Source organism: Metarhizium acridum (assembly GCF_019434415.1).
Source record: "Metarhizium acridum strain ARSEF 324 chromosome Unknown scaffold_13, whole genome shotgun sequence".
Taxonomy (NCBI): Eukaryota; Fungi; Ascomycota; class Sordariomycetes; order Hypocreales; family Clavicipitaceae; genus Metarhizium; species Metarhizium acridum.
The window spans coordinates 514,056-532,469 of NW_027094016.1; the positions used below are offsets into that span (position 1 = coordinate 514,056).

The following is an 18,414-nucleotide window of genomic DNA, read 5'->3' on the forward strand; positions in this document are numbered from 1 at the left end:
AAAGTGAATTTCCACCTTTGAAAATCCAAGTGCTGCCACATGTCATGGTGCGGTGTTGGAGAGTATCGACCGCATTACCGCCACCAAGGTATCGCTGCCTTTTATTTCTCACGTCGTAAAAAATTTGGTGACACGCCATAGTTCTTAAGCTTCAGATCAGTCTAGGGTTCATTTTGGATCTTGGGAATATGTCAACTGCCATGTTTACTAACATTGACTCATTTACTTGCACCTGCTCCGCCGAGAGGGACATACGGGGACATCAATGAAGCGGAACTATATGGACGATGATGATTGCTAGGCTTTTAGTGTCTGTCGTGCTCTCTGCGCGAGTTACTACATACACTTGACATGACACTACACTGAATTGTGAAATTTAGTTACGAAAAGAAACACTGTGAGGCTGCTCTGTTCCACGATCACGCCGCCGTGTGTCTTGGCTTGCCAGCATAGCCTTAAAGTCTTTGACAAGGGCTCTATGAGGGCTTGGAGCCAATAGCTCAATTCATATAATAACAGTCTTTGGCATCAAAGGTCCTTCGTTTTCCAAGCCCTTGAGCGACCAAAGGTCTCTATAAATACAAGAAGTCGGTGAGGGCCTTCTGCCCTAGGTGCCGTGCTCATAGCCCTCGTGAAACCGTGTGACAAGGGCTCAGTAGAGGGATTGGAGCAACATGACTCAATTCATCAATACTAATACTTTTTGGAACTACAGGGCCTTGGTTTCCCTAGACCTTGTGAGCCAAAGAGGACCTATCTATACAAAGCGGTGAGGCCGCCAGGCCTCGTGCCCCAGGCTCAGCTAGGTATTGTAACTGTAATTTTGTGTAATCATGGTGAACTCCAGGTCTGTGTGACACTTGTTAATTAAACCTTGTCTTGCTTTGTTGTGTAGGAGACCGGTTGTTCCGACAGCGCCTGTCCCGAAATATCTTCAGTCACAAGTAAAATAAAGAAATTCGGGCGGACAGCCGACGACTTGATACATGCAGCAAAGCAGGGGTTTATAGCAATAAACTGTGCTTATTACGCTGACCGTAGCAACGCTTGAAAATCTAGCTACCCCCTTTACCACCTGGGCATCTACATATAATGCCTCGGCGCAGTAAGAGAAGATTGAGTTTTTTATGAGCAGCACAAAGCTAATTACACAGAACCACGAGACTGGAGGAGGAGGTGCAAAGAGTGCATCCGCGGAGAAGCACCATCATGACGCAGGCCGTGGCGAGAGTGCTGTACACCCACGCGTGTTGTTTCACACAGTTTACGCCAAAGATGTTCAGTATCTGTCTTGGACCGTGAAATTCTTGGTCGCGACTTTCTATGCCCTGCTGAAATCACCCAGAGGTCACTTTGAACTCGGCAATATTGTAGCATCGAGCATTTTCGCGCCCTTCATCATCATGTCCCAGTACATGGTGTCCTTGCACCGAACCTGAAGCACACGCTAGCCAACCTGCAGCCAGTAGGCATTGGCAGATTCCTCACGTCAACAGGTTGGGCATCTTGACAATAGCGTCTGTCAAAAGCCCAAGCCCAGCTACTTCTGCCTCGTGACGTGCGGCGTACAGTATGGCAGTAATTATTATCGGTGCTTGGCCAGCCACAGTGTCCGATGGTCATGCCTGACTGCATTCCTTTCTATATATAAGATTGTCTTCCTGCTTCACTACATCTCAACCTCACTGCGGTTGTACCGTCAAGCCAGATGTGCCTGGATAATAGATTATGAATTCTAAAGACCCTCGAAAGCCGATGAACGCGCCACAGTATACCAGACAACAAAACAGTGCTCCCGACACGCTTAACCTTTAACCTGATTCCTCACTGTGAGGGTCTAAGAGCACGAACGAGGTCTAGTGCGACATGAATAAAGCGATTGTTGAAAAGTAAGAGCTCCCGAAGGAAGCTTTAGCTCGAGCCATTCAAGTCCTGAAAGGCCGTTCTCTTACACGAACCTACATGGCCTTCTCGACCTCTTCAAGCGTAGGGAGAAACTTCAAGTTCGCTTCCCAACCCATAACCACCATTAATTCCTCCACGCAACCTTGATTCCTTGGACCGTCTCCTGATCTAGGCCTAGACGGCGGAGCGCTCGCAGGTGCCACAGGCTTTCCCGCGGCATGCCCTGCGTTATAAGGCTACTGGCAACAATCATTTCGCTCTCAATATCACTGATCTCGCGGTGATTGGAGATGTGTAACCCATATACCACGTCTAAAATCAACAGCCAGAAGTCCGGATCAATAAGTGACTGGAACATGGGGACATCATTCTTGTATAACTTTCCCAGCCAGGCGTTTGCACGACTGCGCGCGTTATCAGGCGACCAATCCGAGCGACCAAGGCAGGCATCCCCGTCTTCAGTGGCAACTGCATTTTTCAACGCTAGACTTGCGTCAAGAGCCTTGGGGGCGCCCGAAATTGAGACCAGATGAAAAAGTCGTTCGTGGAGCCGCTTGCGCAGGGTTGCACGTTGCCCCCTCGAGGAGAACTGACTGGCTCGACTAGCCAACAAGCGATGGTAGAGAGCCGGAGCGGCTGTCGATGGATACCTGCCGCTTGTCAAACTTGAAAGCTAAACACGCGGTGGGATTAGTCTTGAGGCTAAGTGAGACGGGAGGCGACGTACGACACACAGGTCCCATGAGTCCTTGAAACGAGCGGGAAATACAGCCTCAACCTCTTCAAATATAGCTGTAAAATCAGGCGCCTTGTCAAATTCCGCAGCGGCAGCGACAGCAAAGTTGGAACATTTGATTTCTGAGAAGCCGGCCATGGTTTTGATTCGACGGCTGATAATGTGTGGGACGTAGGAGACTTGTGACGGGGGTGAGTTATGCTAGTTAAAGGAGAATATTGACCTTGATACACAATGTCAAAGATTGCTTTTAAAGTTTGCATGTAATTCTTGTGCGGTAGAATGCTTTTATTCAGCCAGTCTGGTAAGGCTTGCATCATCAATCGGAGTTTTTGGACATACACCAGCCTGGTGTAACATGGCGCGACTTACTAATTGAGCAGAGACTTGGTGAGCCTATTAACATCAGGGAAAAGCGGCAACAGACTAATGCATGTAGACTTCAAGCTGGAAGAAACGTGAGCCCAGTCGCGGGGTTGGCATTTCACCAAAGAGTCAGATTTCCCCTCGAGTATCGTCACGAACTGGTCTGCTCTTTTCTCCATGTCTCCGAATCCAAAACTCCTGCCAAACGCGTTGTCCCCGGCTGGTTCGGTCGGTGAATTGCCTAAATGCTCTGAAAGCGTACCAACTTTGCTCTTGCACCGTTCAACCACGCCTGAAGCGACCAGATGCAGCTCATGAGTAATTAGAAGGATTGGGGTCATGTAGCTCTCTCCTTGGCCATCTAACAAATGTGTAACGAGATGAATTAGCTGCTTCATAGTTGCAAGATGACTCTGTACATTTTCTTGCCGGGGTTGCTGTAGAATACAGATGAACAAGGCCATGATTGAGTGCAGAGGAACTGGAGCAATCTCCCTTTGAGTTATATGAGCGTGGCACCCGTTTGGCGAGAAGGGTCGCAGAATTGTTTTTGCTGACTTACCAGATAAAATTTGTGCTCCCTGCAGAAACCAAGGACAGTAAAGTAGAGGTATTATGTGCTGAATGCGAGCAATCATGTCCGAGCGGAGATTGCAAGCCGTCCTCGGGGCCAAACGGGTTCTCGGTACTGCCCGGGGTTGTTTTCCAATGGCCGTGCCAATCTAATGTGTGCATGGTAATCACGATGCAGTGATAGGTAAGCAAGAGGCCCAGTATCTGGTTCATCTCATGCCGTTTCCAGTCGTTGGCCACTAGCCCAGCTGCATTTGGCATATCATGGCTTATACTATCAAGCTCAGTGTCAAGTTGGGCAATACTTTCCTTTCTAGCCTTCACCGTCTTCCGCAGTGCTGACGCAGAGAATAGCAGATCGTACACCCTGCCCTGTAGAACGGAGAGTTTTGGCTTGATACGAATAAAGTTGAGCGCCCTATCGCCTTTGCCATTGATTAGCATGCCCAAGTTATCTTTGGAGAACAGTGGCAATGGAACTCCAATATCGCTGATATTTAGCGAAGGGGCCGCCCCCGGTCTTTGCTGTTGCGTAGGCATCTAAGATGATGGCGATCCAGAACACTCGCATCCTTTGTTCCCTTTCACCAGCGGCCAGCAACTGGCCAAAGTACGGCCGATGTATCCCAAAAGAGCACGCGAGCCGCACTGCAGAAGCACTTAGAGCAAAGAGCGGCTTAAGATTCGCGGTGCCTTGGAAAAAAAGACAAATTGTCAACAGGGCCTGAACGAAAAGGAGACTGACACTACCCAGCAGCACGAGCGTGATATCTTTGATGGCGCAGTTGACGAATTCCCACGCACAATTCACAAAATCCGGGATAAGTGGTGTTTTCTCTGCTCGTTTTCGCGAGCGAGTGCAAGCGCCCCGTAAACGGCGAAAGAACAAGCTGGATCAGCGGGAGGAGGAGCAGCAGTTGGGAAGGAGCGTGACGCATACTTTTCTGATAGCAAGTTGAAGGGACTGGGCGGATGAAATATGGGCAAAACGATGTTGTAATCGTCGAGATACTCCGTCATGAGAGACGAAGCTTGGTCCCACGGTGGAAGTGTAGGCTTGGAAATTGCGCCCGACAAGGCACTCTCGAGACGAGAATGAGACCATTTCGTCCAGCTGAATCCACTCGTGTACAGCGGTAAGAGTCTGTGACAAATGCAATCGTCCGTGATGCGAGACTCCAACCACTTGAGGCCGTTGGGTGATAAAATGAACATGAAAGATGATGGTCCTCAGCACAGCTGTAGAACTGGCCTTGCCGAGAACTCCTCACCAAAGTATCGTAATTGCCCTGAATTTTCGACCACGGTTATGCCCGAGCTATCGTCGTCCCCAGCTGCAGTAGCAGTCTCTTGGACACGCTGGTGGTCATCGGCAGTCTTCTTGTCGCGGTCTTGGAGCTGTGCCTCGACATGACGGATTCGCTGCTGTAGCAGTTGACAGCGGCCATGGGCACTATGCAGAGGAATTGAAAAGTTGCTAGCACCAGGCTCAACTCCCAGGGCTATACCTGTCCGTTGAAAACGTGACCGGCGGAGAAGCAACGGACCTCTCGGTCCCGGGTGACGAGTCTCTTGGTCTGTCCGAATAGTGACAAAAAGGGGAACTTTGAGGCAATGAATAGCTGATTTTGCCAAGTTGATATCTATTGCGTGATCGAGTACAGACACCATCCCCCGTAGCTGTAAATGGGGCGACTGCTGAGCTGACCAATAGAATAGTATGATTGGTCGTTAACTTGGTGATGGAAAATTAGTTAACAACTTGTCCAGTCTTTTTGGAGCTCATTTATCTGGTCTATCATAGGGCTTGCCAGCTGCACTACCAAAAGTGGAGGACTTTCCTGGTAGTGAATGGTCTCTCTCTCTCTATCACAGGTCCGATTACAGATGAAGTGTAGAGAATAGAATCTATTTTGTATAATTCATTCCCTGTGTTGAAAGGATTTATCGAGTGTTTACTCGCTAGAGTGAAACCTCATGTACGACGAGTCTTCATGGTGGAAACCTCTGACACTGAATCAGACTTTCTTCCCTGTCCATGAATTTCTTGCACCAATCCACTGCCGTCCCGTCTTGTGTCTTTGCCACTTGGTGCGTGGTTGCTGTGTTACTGCCCTGGGGTTAAGGGACCATGATACAACGATGTTCGATAAGCGGAGGCGAGTACCTTGTGCTGAATTCTCACTGGGTACATCTGTCAAAGTTGGCGATGTCGGATAGTCAGATTACGACTTTGGCTTGTTTGTGGGTGTTAGTTTGGACGGTTGGCCCGTATACTAGCTAGACTGGCTTTGGGTTACCAAGCTTCTGTTTTGTCTCTCCCCAGTCAAATATTCATAGTCAATCTACTGCATCCCAAAGCTTCTTGCCATCCCTTGCATTTTGCCGTGACATTGCATCGCTGGGCAGGTGATCCACGCTGTGACTTTTGACTGCGCCTCGACAACTTGCTTCTTAAGCTGGTCGCAAACGATGCAGCATAGTTTGCCAAGACGCTCAAGCAAGAACTGACAAGCCGGTGGCTCAAGGCTTAATATATGCTTGGTCCAAAAACTTCACATAGCACCGAGATTGACTGGCGACGAGATGCGGATAATGGCATGATCATGATCACCGCGTTCGCCACCACTATGATCAAAACGTCCCGCCGAACCTTCCAGGCGTTGAGTATCATGTTCCTCTTACAACCTGATAACAGTAAGACCGTGTCGTGAGAAGCATCGGATGGACTTCGTCAAGTATATCGCAGATTTTGAAGCGGCCGCTTGCCCCTTTCATTACAGTCGACGTCTCGGCTTTTCAGCATAACCATGGAGGAGGTACTGGCACCGAAATCCCCATATCAATCGCAACTATTCATGAAGTGTTTCTCAAGAGAATCTATTCACATTACAATCCGGGTCGAACGCTACGTCCAATACGCTAGACGTCCCTACAACAACACCAGCAGGTAGCCCGAGGAGCTCGCTTAAGCCCACGACTGCTGACGGTAATTCTAGTAACAGACGTACACAGGACAATTTGAGCCTTTCGAATGATGTAAATAGTTTCAGTGCCTCTGTTCTGTGGCCGCATCCAGGTGAAGAAGCACTGTTCAATATTGAAAATATTCGCGTTCTGCCCAGGCCAGCCAGGCAAGCTTATAAACCCAGAAAGTCTAGCCGCTTTCGTGGCTCTGGACGGGCTTCCTGGGCTAGAAAAGGGTCTTCAGAGCCATCGCCGAGCCGGGTTGAGCGTTGTTGGGCGACATATTTCTAGCCCGATCATGTTCGAGCGGGCAATGTCGACTCTCCCACGACATGGCTCACCCAAGTTTGGCCAATATGGCCAGAATCTACCGTTTGTTCCACCAACTGGTGGACCGGATAGCGCCTTCGCCGACCGGAGGCGAGTATTTAGCGAAAACCGGCTGTCGCAGCGAAAGTCAAAGTAGTTTCTTCAGCTGGCCTAGATTGCTTTGCAAGACCGGGTGCTCATGCTTCTCTGCATCGCAGTTGTTGTCTCTCTTGCTCTTGGATTATATCAGACATTTAGACATACGGAACATCAAGGTGCCAAGGTTGAGTGGGTTGAAGGAGTAGCCATTATTGTTGCCATTACCACTGTTGTCATTGCCGGCGCGCTGAGCGATTGGCAGAGAGAACGCCAATTTCGGAAGCTCAATATGAAGGAGGAGCACCGCCCTGTCAAGGTAATCGGCTCAGGTAGCCTCATGACCATGTCTGTTCATGACGCGGTTGTCGGTGACGTTATGCTTCTGGAACCAGGCGATGTCGTTCCAGTTGACGGCGTCTTCATCGACGGCCACAGTCTGAGCTCCATCCTAGCACCAAGCTCAAAGACAGGAGAAACTCAGTAGCGTCTTCAAAGTTGCAGCCAGCTTCGCCCATGTTTTCGGCAGTTGGAATGCCTGGTATCGTAGCTGTTAGCGTTGGTTGTCTATATCACAAATTTTATTTATACCTATTATTCTACTAATAGCGCCCCCTATTCGGCATTCCGATGCTAGAGTTTAAGAACTATTATTACACTGACCTATCATGCTCTAATATAGACCAGCTCTTATCGCTTTACGCGTCAACGTGTGTAGCAGGAGGGTACTAGTGACTTGGGCGCTACGATTTATAGTATCACGACCAGCGTCGAGATGGCAGCTAGCTTTAGTTTGCGCGTCTGCCTATAGGTCAGGGATTCTTTATCACGAAGCAGACAGACATACGTCTCCTCTAGGCGATTGGCTTAATAATCCTCCAGCCAATTTCGCGCTCCGTCCTAGAGCCAAATATCTGGATTAGAACGCCGTAGCTGTGGTCACAAATACGCCAACTTCCCTTGGCCGTCGCGGACTATGAGGAAAAGCCCTTTATAAAGCAGCTTGACCTGCAGCCTTTGGCCAGCATTTGCAGCCAACCATGGATGTGCGTGACTTGGCATACTTCCGCGTCGAATTTGAGTCGACGAATCTCGAACAGTATTGACGTTTTAAGTGCGGTCCATTGAAGCTACTTGAACAGCATGTTGTAGCAGTTGAACCACATGATAGGTAAAAAAACGGAGCGAATAGGTTACTTGTTAATTATGGCAATAAATTCGGGCTTAGAATCACTCAGGGATAAGCAAGCGAGGCCATGTAACAGAAAAGAGTCATGACAAAAATTATGCGGCCGAATATCGGGGCAACCCTCATCATGATTGGTTAATGTATGCAAGTATTTGCAGGCTTCCTAAATGGGAATCCCATTTTTCTTCAAATACTTTAGCGTACAAAGATCTTAAAATTGATTTTGTGATATTCTTACAGACTATTCATTTAATTTTGCTATTTCAGCAGCTTTTAACCACATTACGATAGTATTTGGGGCCAAAAGCTCGCCGTGGGCGTTTGTTGAGGCAGTGTCCGAATGCAAGGCCAACCCCGTTACCAAATCGCTACTCTGATGTAACGCCCTCCCTTTGGAGCATCCGGATATCTTTCATTGCTCGTTTGTCCGTTTCTATACATGTCTTGGCCTCTTCGAGGACGATGGCTGCATAGATCCAGGAGGTGGTAAATTCGGAGCCGGCTTGTTCGTGCTGTTTCTCCAATCCTTTGCCCGCCTCGGCGGCCACAGCTTGGCTTGGTGCAGCATTGTCCGGAACCTTACCTAGTCTGGTTTCATCTTTCTCTCTTCTCTTGCCTTCTTCATCCATGCCCCCTTCCACTTCCATTGCCTCCCCCTCTTCTTGCTCTAGTGGCCCGTCTTCATCCTCTTCGTCATTAATTTCGGCGTCATTCTCTTCATCTTATTCATCTCCTTCCTGGTCATCCTCATTATCAAAATATCTCATGCTGTGCAGATGCCACAGGCCGAGTTAAACTTGGTGACGACCAATATGTGTTCTGATCAGTTCGGGATATCGTAACTCGTCACAGCATATTGGGCACGTCGATACCTTGGCTGTCGCTATCAGATATCCCTATTGGTACAATGTTATCCGTGAAGGTATCCGGAGAGAAGGGCGGCTCGATTGAATGGCGGCTGTCAATAGTCATCAATGCCAGTGCGGAGATTCATCCCGTCGGCTGTGAGCCTGAAGACAGCCATGACGGTTGCGGCCAATAAAACCAGACTGCGTAGGTCCAATTGCAGCTTGGAATAGAGGGTTTGATTCAATCTTGAATAGTCAACTTGAAGGTATTGAAGGTCTTTATAAATATAAGAGATCGGTGTATGTTTAAGGCCCGAGGCAGCGCTTGCTTAGGTCTGACTTCTTGGGTTCGTGATATTTCCTTTGTTGTTGTGTGACCGTTGTTGGCCCAACGCTCTTTGTTGTGGCCTAAGCGTGTGACATCACCATTGTTTACGAGGGTTAGCAATCCGAATCTGCTGCAGGTTCGACGGAAGGGCTGTGCTCCTTCCGGCAAGCCCTCACGTGAGAGAGTCGGCGAGCTCGGTTTCCAGAGGCGGCTTCCCTGCCAGTCCTAAGACGTAGACTTTCGCCAAGCTCGTACTCGCGGCTATCCCTTCGACTCCCATCTTTTCGTAGCTGATGCAGCATGGTATCAGCTCAGATCTCTCACAACCGCAGCCCATGCTCTAGCATCCAGGCGATGGAATATCACGGTGGCGCCTGAAGGGGGAACTCTCGGCGTGGTTCAGATGTTGACTGTCAGCTAGCTTCCAATGAGTTGACGGGTTCATGTTGACGGGTTCAGGCGAGGATTGTTCACCACTCACTCCCACGATTTCCACTGAGGCCGTTGCTCCTCTCTGTTTATGGTTGACATCCAGCACAAGTTTTATGATAGGAAAGGACCAGTTATAAATCCTACGGAACTTGATCCAGGATATAATTATAATAATAGCTTTATATTTATAATTTTTCATCTCGGTGTCACACAGTTGTCAACGGTCACACAACAGCAAAAAAGGTATCACAATGCCGAGGCCGGACTACAAGCGAGGGCTGCCTCAGGCCTTCAGAAGAACCTTTAATACCAAAGACTGTTATTAGATGAACCGAGATGCTGACTCCAAGCCCTCTTTGAGCCCTTGTTACACGTTGCAGCAGGAGTAACCTAAAAGAATACTCACGAGTATAGGGACTACGTGTTTCAGCCGTGGAAGACTCACGGCGATTTCGAAAGGCTACATTCGAGCCAGTTCTAAGTGAGGACAATTCATACACCAAATTTAATTGAAGCCACCTAGCCAGGAGTTGAGACATCTATAGCCGGTTGTTGAACCATGGATCCCAAAAGGCTGGCCAGAGTTTTATGTGCTGATGAGCTCGATCTGACTTGATTGATCCTGTAAATGAGAGCATATTCAAGGCAGCTTCCTTGGCACATTAGCGTCTACATAGCAACTAGGCAGGAATAAAAAGGCTCTAATGTCTATCTTCTATAATTCAAGAACTCTAGAAGCTACTCTCTATTTCTAGATATTGCCCAAGACTTAACCTTTCGCTCATTGCGTGTTACAAGCCCAGTAGCTTCCATTCTCCGAGTAGCTTCCCAGGCGCCATCCTGGCTACACTCAGGCAATCTGCAAAGGGAGAATAGAGAAGAGGAAAATTCACCCGCCTGCAGTGTTTAGTTTCCCAAAATTTCCTTCAGCCCTTTGACATCCCTGGGCTCAAAGATGAGTCCGGACTGCTTCGGGGCCATGGCCTGGTGGGCAGCATCAAAGCACCCTGTGATGGGGTCGGCGTCAACTTCTGTGCTCGCGCCGATCTTGAAGCTGGCGATTATGCGCAGTAAAACAATGTAAATCTCTCTGTTGGCAAGTGTGTAGCCCGCACACATGCGGTAGCCTAGGCCGTAGCTGAAAATTGGAAGATCGGGGTTCTCGAGCCAACGCTCAGGGCGGAAGTTGAAGGGGTCGCCGTATACTGTAGCATCTGGAGGGAATGTGAGCTCATGGTCTTATCGTGATAAACACTACTATACTGACCTCTGTTGCATGCGAACGTGTTCAAGATTACCGTATCTCCCTCTGAGATAGTCCTGCCTTCATGCTGGATGTCCTGGACAGCTAATCGAGGAAGGGCGAGTCGCGATGGGGTGTAATATCTGCGGTAGGTTAGAGATGGCCATTATGGTAAACACCAAAGTTTCCCTGGGAGACAGTCGCACCTTAGGCACTCGCGAACCAGGGCCGATATGTATTTCACCTCTTCCGTGTCTTTGTATACGGATTCAAAAAGCTGTTTGTTGTCAGGGTAGACTTCTCGGATAGCTTTATAAGCAGTTTCCTGAATTTCTGGTCGGGCAGCAAGAAGAATCAGACTCCAGTGCATGGTGTTGCTTGCTGTAGCCAGCCCACCAGACAGGAAGGTGAGCAGCACGGTAGAGAGCTCCTTTGTTGGAAGGGGATGCGGGCTGTCAAAGTTTTTGGTGTACAGGCACTCTTCGTGGCTGCCATCCTTCATCTTCTCCTCAATCTCCCGATTCAGCCTACCGACGTATGTGTCTCTGCGTTCACGGAGTGCGGTAGCATTCTTGCGATAGGTGTTGAAAGGCCATACTCGGAATATGGATATGTAGTCCTGGAGGTTATCCGTCATGCTTCGAAGCCGGAGGATCTGGTCCTCGACGTAAATGATCTCCTGGGTAAGGGGGTCGCCGAGGTACATTCGTCGGCCGTAGCAGATGCCCAGGGACAGACTTAATGTAAGTCTCTTGATGACTTTTGAGACTTCAACCGGGCTATGTCCCTCACACCCGTAGCACATGAGCTCGTCAACCAGATGCCGCGTCTCCAGGTCAATCTTGTCCAGGTTAGCCTTCACGGCCGGTTTGCTGAGCTCGGCTGCTGTCGCCTTGCGGCCTCTTTTCAGGGCATCTCCATATCCAGCAGTTCCAATAGTGGGCCCCAGGGTTCCCGCAATGAGCTAAATTCTCTGTTGTTAGTCGGAATGTTGGTTGTAGCAGGATAACGACAAGCATCATACCTGGTGGAATGTGTGGAATATAGGGCGTGATGACAACGCCGCCGCACTGCCGGTGAAGATGTTCTTGGCCGCTGATGCTGTATTCACAACAATCACCGGCAAGGATCCAAACTGCACTTCGATAACATCGCCGTATACGGCTGACCATTCAAGGAACTGCCTTTCGGCATGTTGACGATAAATTGACGGTAGGTTGCCGACGATTGGCCAGGCAGGTGGACCAGGGAATTTCCGCGCCGCTGACTGTCTTATCCACAGGATATAGCATATTGCTGAACCTATCAGCAGGAACAGTCCAACTCGTGAGGGAGAGAGTTCTATCGAGGGAGTGTTATGTAATTGAGTTGAAAACTTGGCAACGGATGCAGAAATCAATCCAGTTCCGTCAGAAAACCCCATGGCCACGGCTTTTGCAAATGATACCTAGGGAAAAATGATAATACGCGGTGAGTCGTTAGTTTTTCATAGCTCAAAGATAGCTCATCAACATGAAGGACGAACAGGTTTTATAAACGCCGTCTGAACTTCAAGTTATGCTCGGCTGAAAAAAAAAATAAGGGACTGTATCTTCAGCGTTACATTCATCCCACAAGTCCGAAGTTCAACAGAGATTTCCCTGAATCAGAGTAGTATTGCATATTGACGACCATCAACGAGAATGCCTACAACAAGTCTTCGTTTGCAAGGCCAACAGTTCCCCACCAAGGTAGCATCACGGCATCACACTGAATCCGCATGATTAAACCAATCTGAAGAGTGAGTTGCATCATGGACAAGCATGTATGTCACAAGGGCATTGGCGAGACCGAAGTTTGGGCTATGTACAAGAATAATGGGCTGCATATGGATCTTTCTGTGCCAACAGCGGAGCTAGAGTTTATGCATGACAGTTGATTAACACCGACTGACCGATGCCAAGGGAGACCGCATCGGCACAGCAGGGATATACCCCATCGGATGAGTCTTGCTGACGCGCGGCTTATTAATAAATAGCTGCCAATTTATCCATGGCAGGACAGGGGGTCTTGTTTCACAACGTGTAAGAACCTATATGGTAACCCCAACCCGAATGCTAGGCGCTCAGCGCGCTGCTGGCCGTCCGCCTTTTGGTCGGGGCTAGCCTAAAAGTCCGCCCGCAGCAGAGAATTCACCTTGATAGTGACGTAGTTGATATGGCCGAAACTAAGTGGCAAGTGGTGCGTAGTTCAACTCCGTGAACCTGACTCGACAGGCCATACATCAGTGAGGTATTGGAAGAACTAGCACTTAAGCTTATACTAGGAGAAAAAAAAAGACAACTAGAAGGATGAGGTCTGTGTCTGTGCTCGCCCTCTGCAGAAGAAACTAGAGATTAGACCGACAATTTGACAACTTGTGGCAGTTCACGGTGGGGTCTTTGTACGGAAAGCTTGTTTTTCACAGCACCAATCTCAACCCTCGTGTTCTACGCAGATGGATATTACTCGGTGTAGATGCTGGCGGCTCCTAATAGAGTTTTCCCGACCCGTAAACGCGAGCGAATGACGAATGGCACGGCGTGGGATTATGAAACGCCAATGGGCCACCATCCATGCCGTCACCCGTCACTGATCTTACATCTCGGCAGCTAAGAGAAGCAAGATTTATTAGCTGACGTCGTAACAACACACGAGTCAGATGCTGCAACGCTTCTGCTGCATGGTAATGATTCACGACATGGCTAAGTGCGACGGATCGCGATGATACCCAAACTAGATTACTTTCCAAGCGGGGACAAGATTTTGTGATTGCCGCCTTTCCCCAGTTTGAAAATCCCAAATCCCCGTGCTGGAAAGAGAGATACTCTTTTGTGTGTTTACCACCGGGGTGTTTGAATGCGGTGTAGGTTTTGACTTTTCTATCCAGCGGCCGCGGTATTATTACAGGTGATGGCATCCTACAGCCGCTTTGAGCTCGACAATGGCTTTAGCCGGAAAAAAATTGAACATTATCAGATGGAAACAACTGCACAACCGCACATGTTATTATTCTTTTGGTCATTGTAAGGTCCGAAGCCCCGAGCCTTACGCAGACCTCGTTCGCACGTCCACTCTTAGAGTGGACACTGTTCCCTCGTATCCTCTCGGAGTGGCATCGCCGGTCAAACAAGTGGAAACATATTAGTAACGGCGGTGAAGTCTTAATGAGGCATTAATGCAATCCCTGGCTAGCGTTGTGTTCTAAGACCAGGGGTAGCTTGCTTCGCTTATCAGGGAAAAGGCCTTCGGATCTGAGTCTGGTGGCATTTTCTTATTTTTATTGCCTTAATTTATCGATCGCCTGAAGTGATGTTATAATACAGTGGATGACGCCGTTAAACTCATGAGCATTGTCCATTTCTTACCTGGTGTCCTATTAGACGAGGGGTCACACAACCTGATACAAGGTCGGGCAGATAACCTGACGCTAGCCTCGCTCTTTAGTCCAGCTAATATTAGCTTCACGTAGTTTTAGCATTAGTTTATTTAGGAGTTAGTGGTCAGGGTCAGGGTTAAGATAAGGAGTTAGGGTAAATCATTTACTTAGGGTTAGGGTTATCAGTCAGTAAAGTGGGGCTAGTTAGTGTAAGAAACGTTGGCTTAGCTTACTGTCAGCTAACGCGAGGCCTTTATTGGATGAGCCTTTGCGATTTGGGACTATAGCTGGCGATATCTCGATATCTCGAGCTTCCGAATGGGATGACACGACCGACCCACAGGGACAGCTTAAAGTCGATTCAGCTTAATCTGGCTAAATTTTGCCAAGGAATCTCCCATGGAACTAACTATTTGGTACACTTTTCAAGTTTGAGTGCAAATGTACGTATATTATGGTGACTGAAACATCACCGGCTAAACGAGCTGCCTAGGTAGGTATTTCACAGTTAGGGGGGTCATTTGAGTCTAGTATTCACATGTGAAGTTTACCAAACTAGTATCAAACTACTCCATACTGCTTGCGCTTATTTGCGGTTCATAGACGTTTTGATGCTTAGGGTTCATGCTGCTGTCCCTGCTGGCACGGCGGCGGAGAGGGAAAGGGTAGACGGGGGGGCGAAGGCAGGGTGTGATTACCAGGTAATGACCCCTACAGCCAGTATGCGAGTTGAAACTCTATTTATAAAAGCGAGCGCTGGATTGGTGTGCTGTCGTGGTGACAGGATATAATAATCCGTATAGACCAGTGTCGGGGAGCTTACCGACTCTTACACCGTCGGCTAATGTCAAGGCTCCAATTATCGTCAAACTTGGTTGCTTATCTACTTGAGAATAGCTGTGTCTTGGGAGCAAAGCGTGCGGCTCCCAAAACCACAGGCTACGTAAAGAGAGAGCCATTCTTAAACGGGCGGCACGTCTGTTGCCTGGGATACTTTACCACGCTTTCATTCGATTATCTCGTGGTACAGTGGGTATCAGAAAGTGCCAAGAACCAAGCTCCCTTCAATAAACCGGGGAGTCTCCATGTCTGTCCATCATCGCGCAATTGCCAACTTGGCTTGGATGTCTCCAACTGGAGGAACTATATTCCCACTCTCGACAGAGTCCGCACGTCACATGGAATACGCTTGCGTCTCGAATCTATGAGAAGCGCGAACATCGTAAATTCTGTGAAATGGCTCTCTCCTCATTCAATACTTACTGATATCGCACCCGTGGATTGGTGACAGTCGCGCTGAGCAGCATGGAGCCCATCGATATTCCTACAGTTGCTAGAAGGCCCAATGAGTTCGCCAGGTTGTGTACTTGACGAAGCTTGCCAAGGCACTGGGCCGCAAATCACCCCTCATTAAACAAATGTACATATATCCTGCCGATGCTGAATCCCCTGCAGCGGCCATGTAACCGCATAACCGCGGTTCCACGATCAGCGCGTTCCGGGTCAGCCGGGTTTAGCGAACACTGGACGCAGATTCCCGTGGCCATGCATGGTGCAGAGAAGTTACTTAATTCCACTATGAAAGCTCTGTTTTCGGATAGAGGCGGAGCGGATGCGATCCTATGTACGGGCTTCAGTACAGTGCATGTTATATAGGTTCGGCTTCCCAATAATGGTCATACAGCCGGATGTATCCTCAATAACATGTTGTTTTCATCCCACCATCGGCATCCTGTATCCCACCGCTTCAAATCCCACCCGGGGTGCAAATGAATTGATTGTGACAACAGAGTTTGGAGTCGCTCTTCAAAACAATTATTGCCATCATGCTCCTCGCTACCTACGTGCAGCAGCCGAGGTATCCAACTCACAACCAGAACTCCCGGTGGCGACAACGCTGATGCTTGAGAAAATGTCAAGTTTCCTGTTGCCGCTTCGGGCTGAGACTTGGTCTCTGGTTGAGTCAAAGATTAGTTGTCGAAAGCATACTTTTAGCTAACGCTACAAGCTACCATAATCGGTCGGTGTATTGTTTCCCAGGGCCTAATACCGCTGGAAAAATCACCCGGCATTTCAGACTCAGAAGATTTGACGTTGGCGAGGGTCGGGGCCTGTGTGTTCCACGCCGAGGATAACCGATCATATGGTTGACCACATCCATGCGTGCGGGTGGTTCTAACTTCTCTCCCCTCCCATTATGAAAAAAGGGAAACTAAATCATGCCACTTGGCTGACAATCTTTTATCAAACCGACGTCCCGTCTGTCCACACGGCTACACCAGGGCTACGATCACGGTACCAAGGGCATATGGCTCTCACTGACTTGTATAAATAAAGCTCTTTGGTCCATCCGGGCGTTAAGGAAAACCATGGACCTTTAATACTAAAGACTGTTATTGGATGAATTGACTTATTACTCCAAGACCTTACTGAGCCTCCGTCACACAGTTCTACAAAGCATGTAAATACAAACAGCGAAGATCTCCAACTTGCCGGCATGGTACTTGACAGGTTCAGTCCACACCCGCTCATAAATTATGGGCGGTGAGTATATGCTCACCTTTACATCACACAGCACAGCCCTGGGAAAGGTGGCGATGAATGACTGGGTGGGTAAATATCTACGAACTCGCGCTGCAACAACCTGTCCTGTTTCCTAAATTCTATACTACACATGGTTCTTCAAATTTAGGTGCCTGCTTCTCGCCCTCCAGTGTACATATCCACAAGTCGGAGCATATAGATTCCTGTTGCCTTGTGAGTCCAAGTTGGCATAGATTAAGTGTGTAGCCACGCTCTGGGGTCGCAATTCTTACCACAATATTTACCCATTACCAGACTATTACTCAGTTACGGGGCGTGTAACAGCAGAAGGGATAAAACCTATTTGGTTCAAAGAGCGGCATTTGCCACTCCGCCATTCCGGCCCTTGGAGAGTTCGGCCGGATTATTTCTGTAATCGAAGTGCATGCAAGATGGATCAACACATTATCATTGTGTGTACTTGGTGTAATACATCGGAACCCTGGGAGGGTTATCTGCGTCAAGCTCCTGCGGCGGCGACCATTCCACTCCAGCCGGCGGGTGAGTGTCGGCCGTGGACGCGGCGTACACATACGGACCATGGCTGGAGTAGCTGTCATGCCGGTTACCGCTGTAAGCCGACTGAGGCGGAAGCCCCGAAGATCTGGCATCCGACATGTCGGGAGCAGGCGGCTTCTCCGCCTTGGCCCGTCTTTTACGCCGGAAGAACAGCCACATGCCGGCCGTAAATAGGGAAGCGGCCGCAGCGCCAATGGCAATGCCTGCTATGGCACCCCCGGATAAGCTTGAGGAGGATCCGCCGGCGGGAACGGTAGGTGTCGGAGTGGTAGATGTCGCAGTGGACGAGGTAGATGAAGCTGTCGGAGTTGTTGGCAGCACCGGTGTCGGAGTGCTACTCTGGGTCGAGGAGTTGGTGAGACCATATGGCTGTATGTTGTTGTACGCGTCGCACTGGGCGTTGGGTGCAGCAAGAGGGCATTCATTTGCGAGACAGATGGAGTAGAGTTCGCCATCGACCGGCGGTGCGCATCGGATATTGTATCTCGCATTCATAAAGGTGGAAAGCGTCGTGGCATCGGTATCTAAGAAGCCATAGTACCTGCTGGCGGAAATGAGCTGCTCGATAAAGTACCCAACTTCGGTTTGATTCAAGTCCATAAATCTGTGGACGTAGGCTGGAGTCAGGGGAGTGAAGCTTGTGTCTAGAAAGGTCTTGTATTTGCTGCAGCCAAAGATTTTCCCAAAGACATAGTACCAATGTGTGAATAATTTACTAGTTACGAAGAATAAGCAACTTGTATTCTAGGTGGAGGGAGAGGTTCAGAGCAACTCGGAGGGATTCGCAGCCTACTATTGATTTGTTCCATTTGTAATTTCTGCAGACTGGGTAGAACCGTTTAAAAAAGCAATCAGCGGTTCAGTGCCGCCTCCGTCAAGCCAGTCGACCCCAACGGCTTGGCTATTAAGGTTCGTCGTTGCCT

At 49.0% G+C, this 18,414-nt stretch overlaps 4 protein-coding genes across 4 annotated transcripts; 1 reads left to right on the forward strand and 3 right to left on the reverse strand.

The window, feature by feature from the left end:
- Positions 1-2,029: 2,029 nt before the first annotated feature.
- Positions 2,030-2,779, reverse strand: J3458_002771 (uncharacterized protein; the record flags this gene model as incomplete). The annotated part of the gene is made up of 2 exons (XM_007815900.1): positions 2,030-2,578; positions 2,633-2,779. The coding sequence occupies 2 exons, from the start codon at positions 2,777-2,779 to the stop codon at positions 2,030-2,032; spliced, it is 696 nt and encodes a 231-aa protein (XP_007814091.1).
- A 4,276-nt stretch (positions 2,780-7,055) lies between these two features.
- J3458_002772 (uncharacterized protein) lies at positions 7,056-7,439 on the forward strand (the record flags this gene model as incomplete). The annotated part of the gene is made up of 1 exon (XM_066117370.1): positions 7,056-7,439. One exon carries the CDS (start codon positions 7,056-7,058, stop codon positions 7,437-7,439), a length of 384 nt encoding a protein of 127 aa, XP_065977154.1.
- A 3,216-nt stretch (positions 7,440-10,655) lies between these two features.
- Positions 10,656-12,415, reverse strand: J3458_002773 (uncharacterized protein; the record flags this gene model as incomplete). Its single annotated transcript, XM_066117371.1, has 4 exons — positions 10,656-10,963; positions 11,017-11,135; positions 11,199-11,956; positions 12,017-12,415. 4 exons carry the CDS (start codon positions 12,413-12,415, stop codon positions 10,656-10,658), a joined length of 1,584 nt encoding a protein of 527 aa, XP_065977155.1.
- A 4,965-nt stretch (positions 12,416-17,380) lies between these two features.
- Positions 17,381-18,091, reverse strand: J3458_002774 (uncharacterized protein; the record flags this gene model as incomplete). The annotated part of the gene is made up of 1 exon (XM_066117372.1): positions 17,381-18,091. The coding sequence occupies one exon, from the start codon at positions 18,089-18,091 to the stop codon at positions 17,381-17,383; it is 711 nt and encodes a 236-aa protein (XP_065977156.1).
- Between the last annotated feature and the right edge of the window lie 323 nt (positions 18,092-18,414).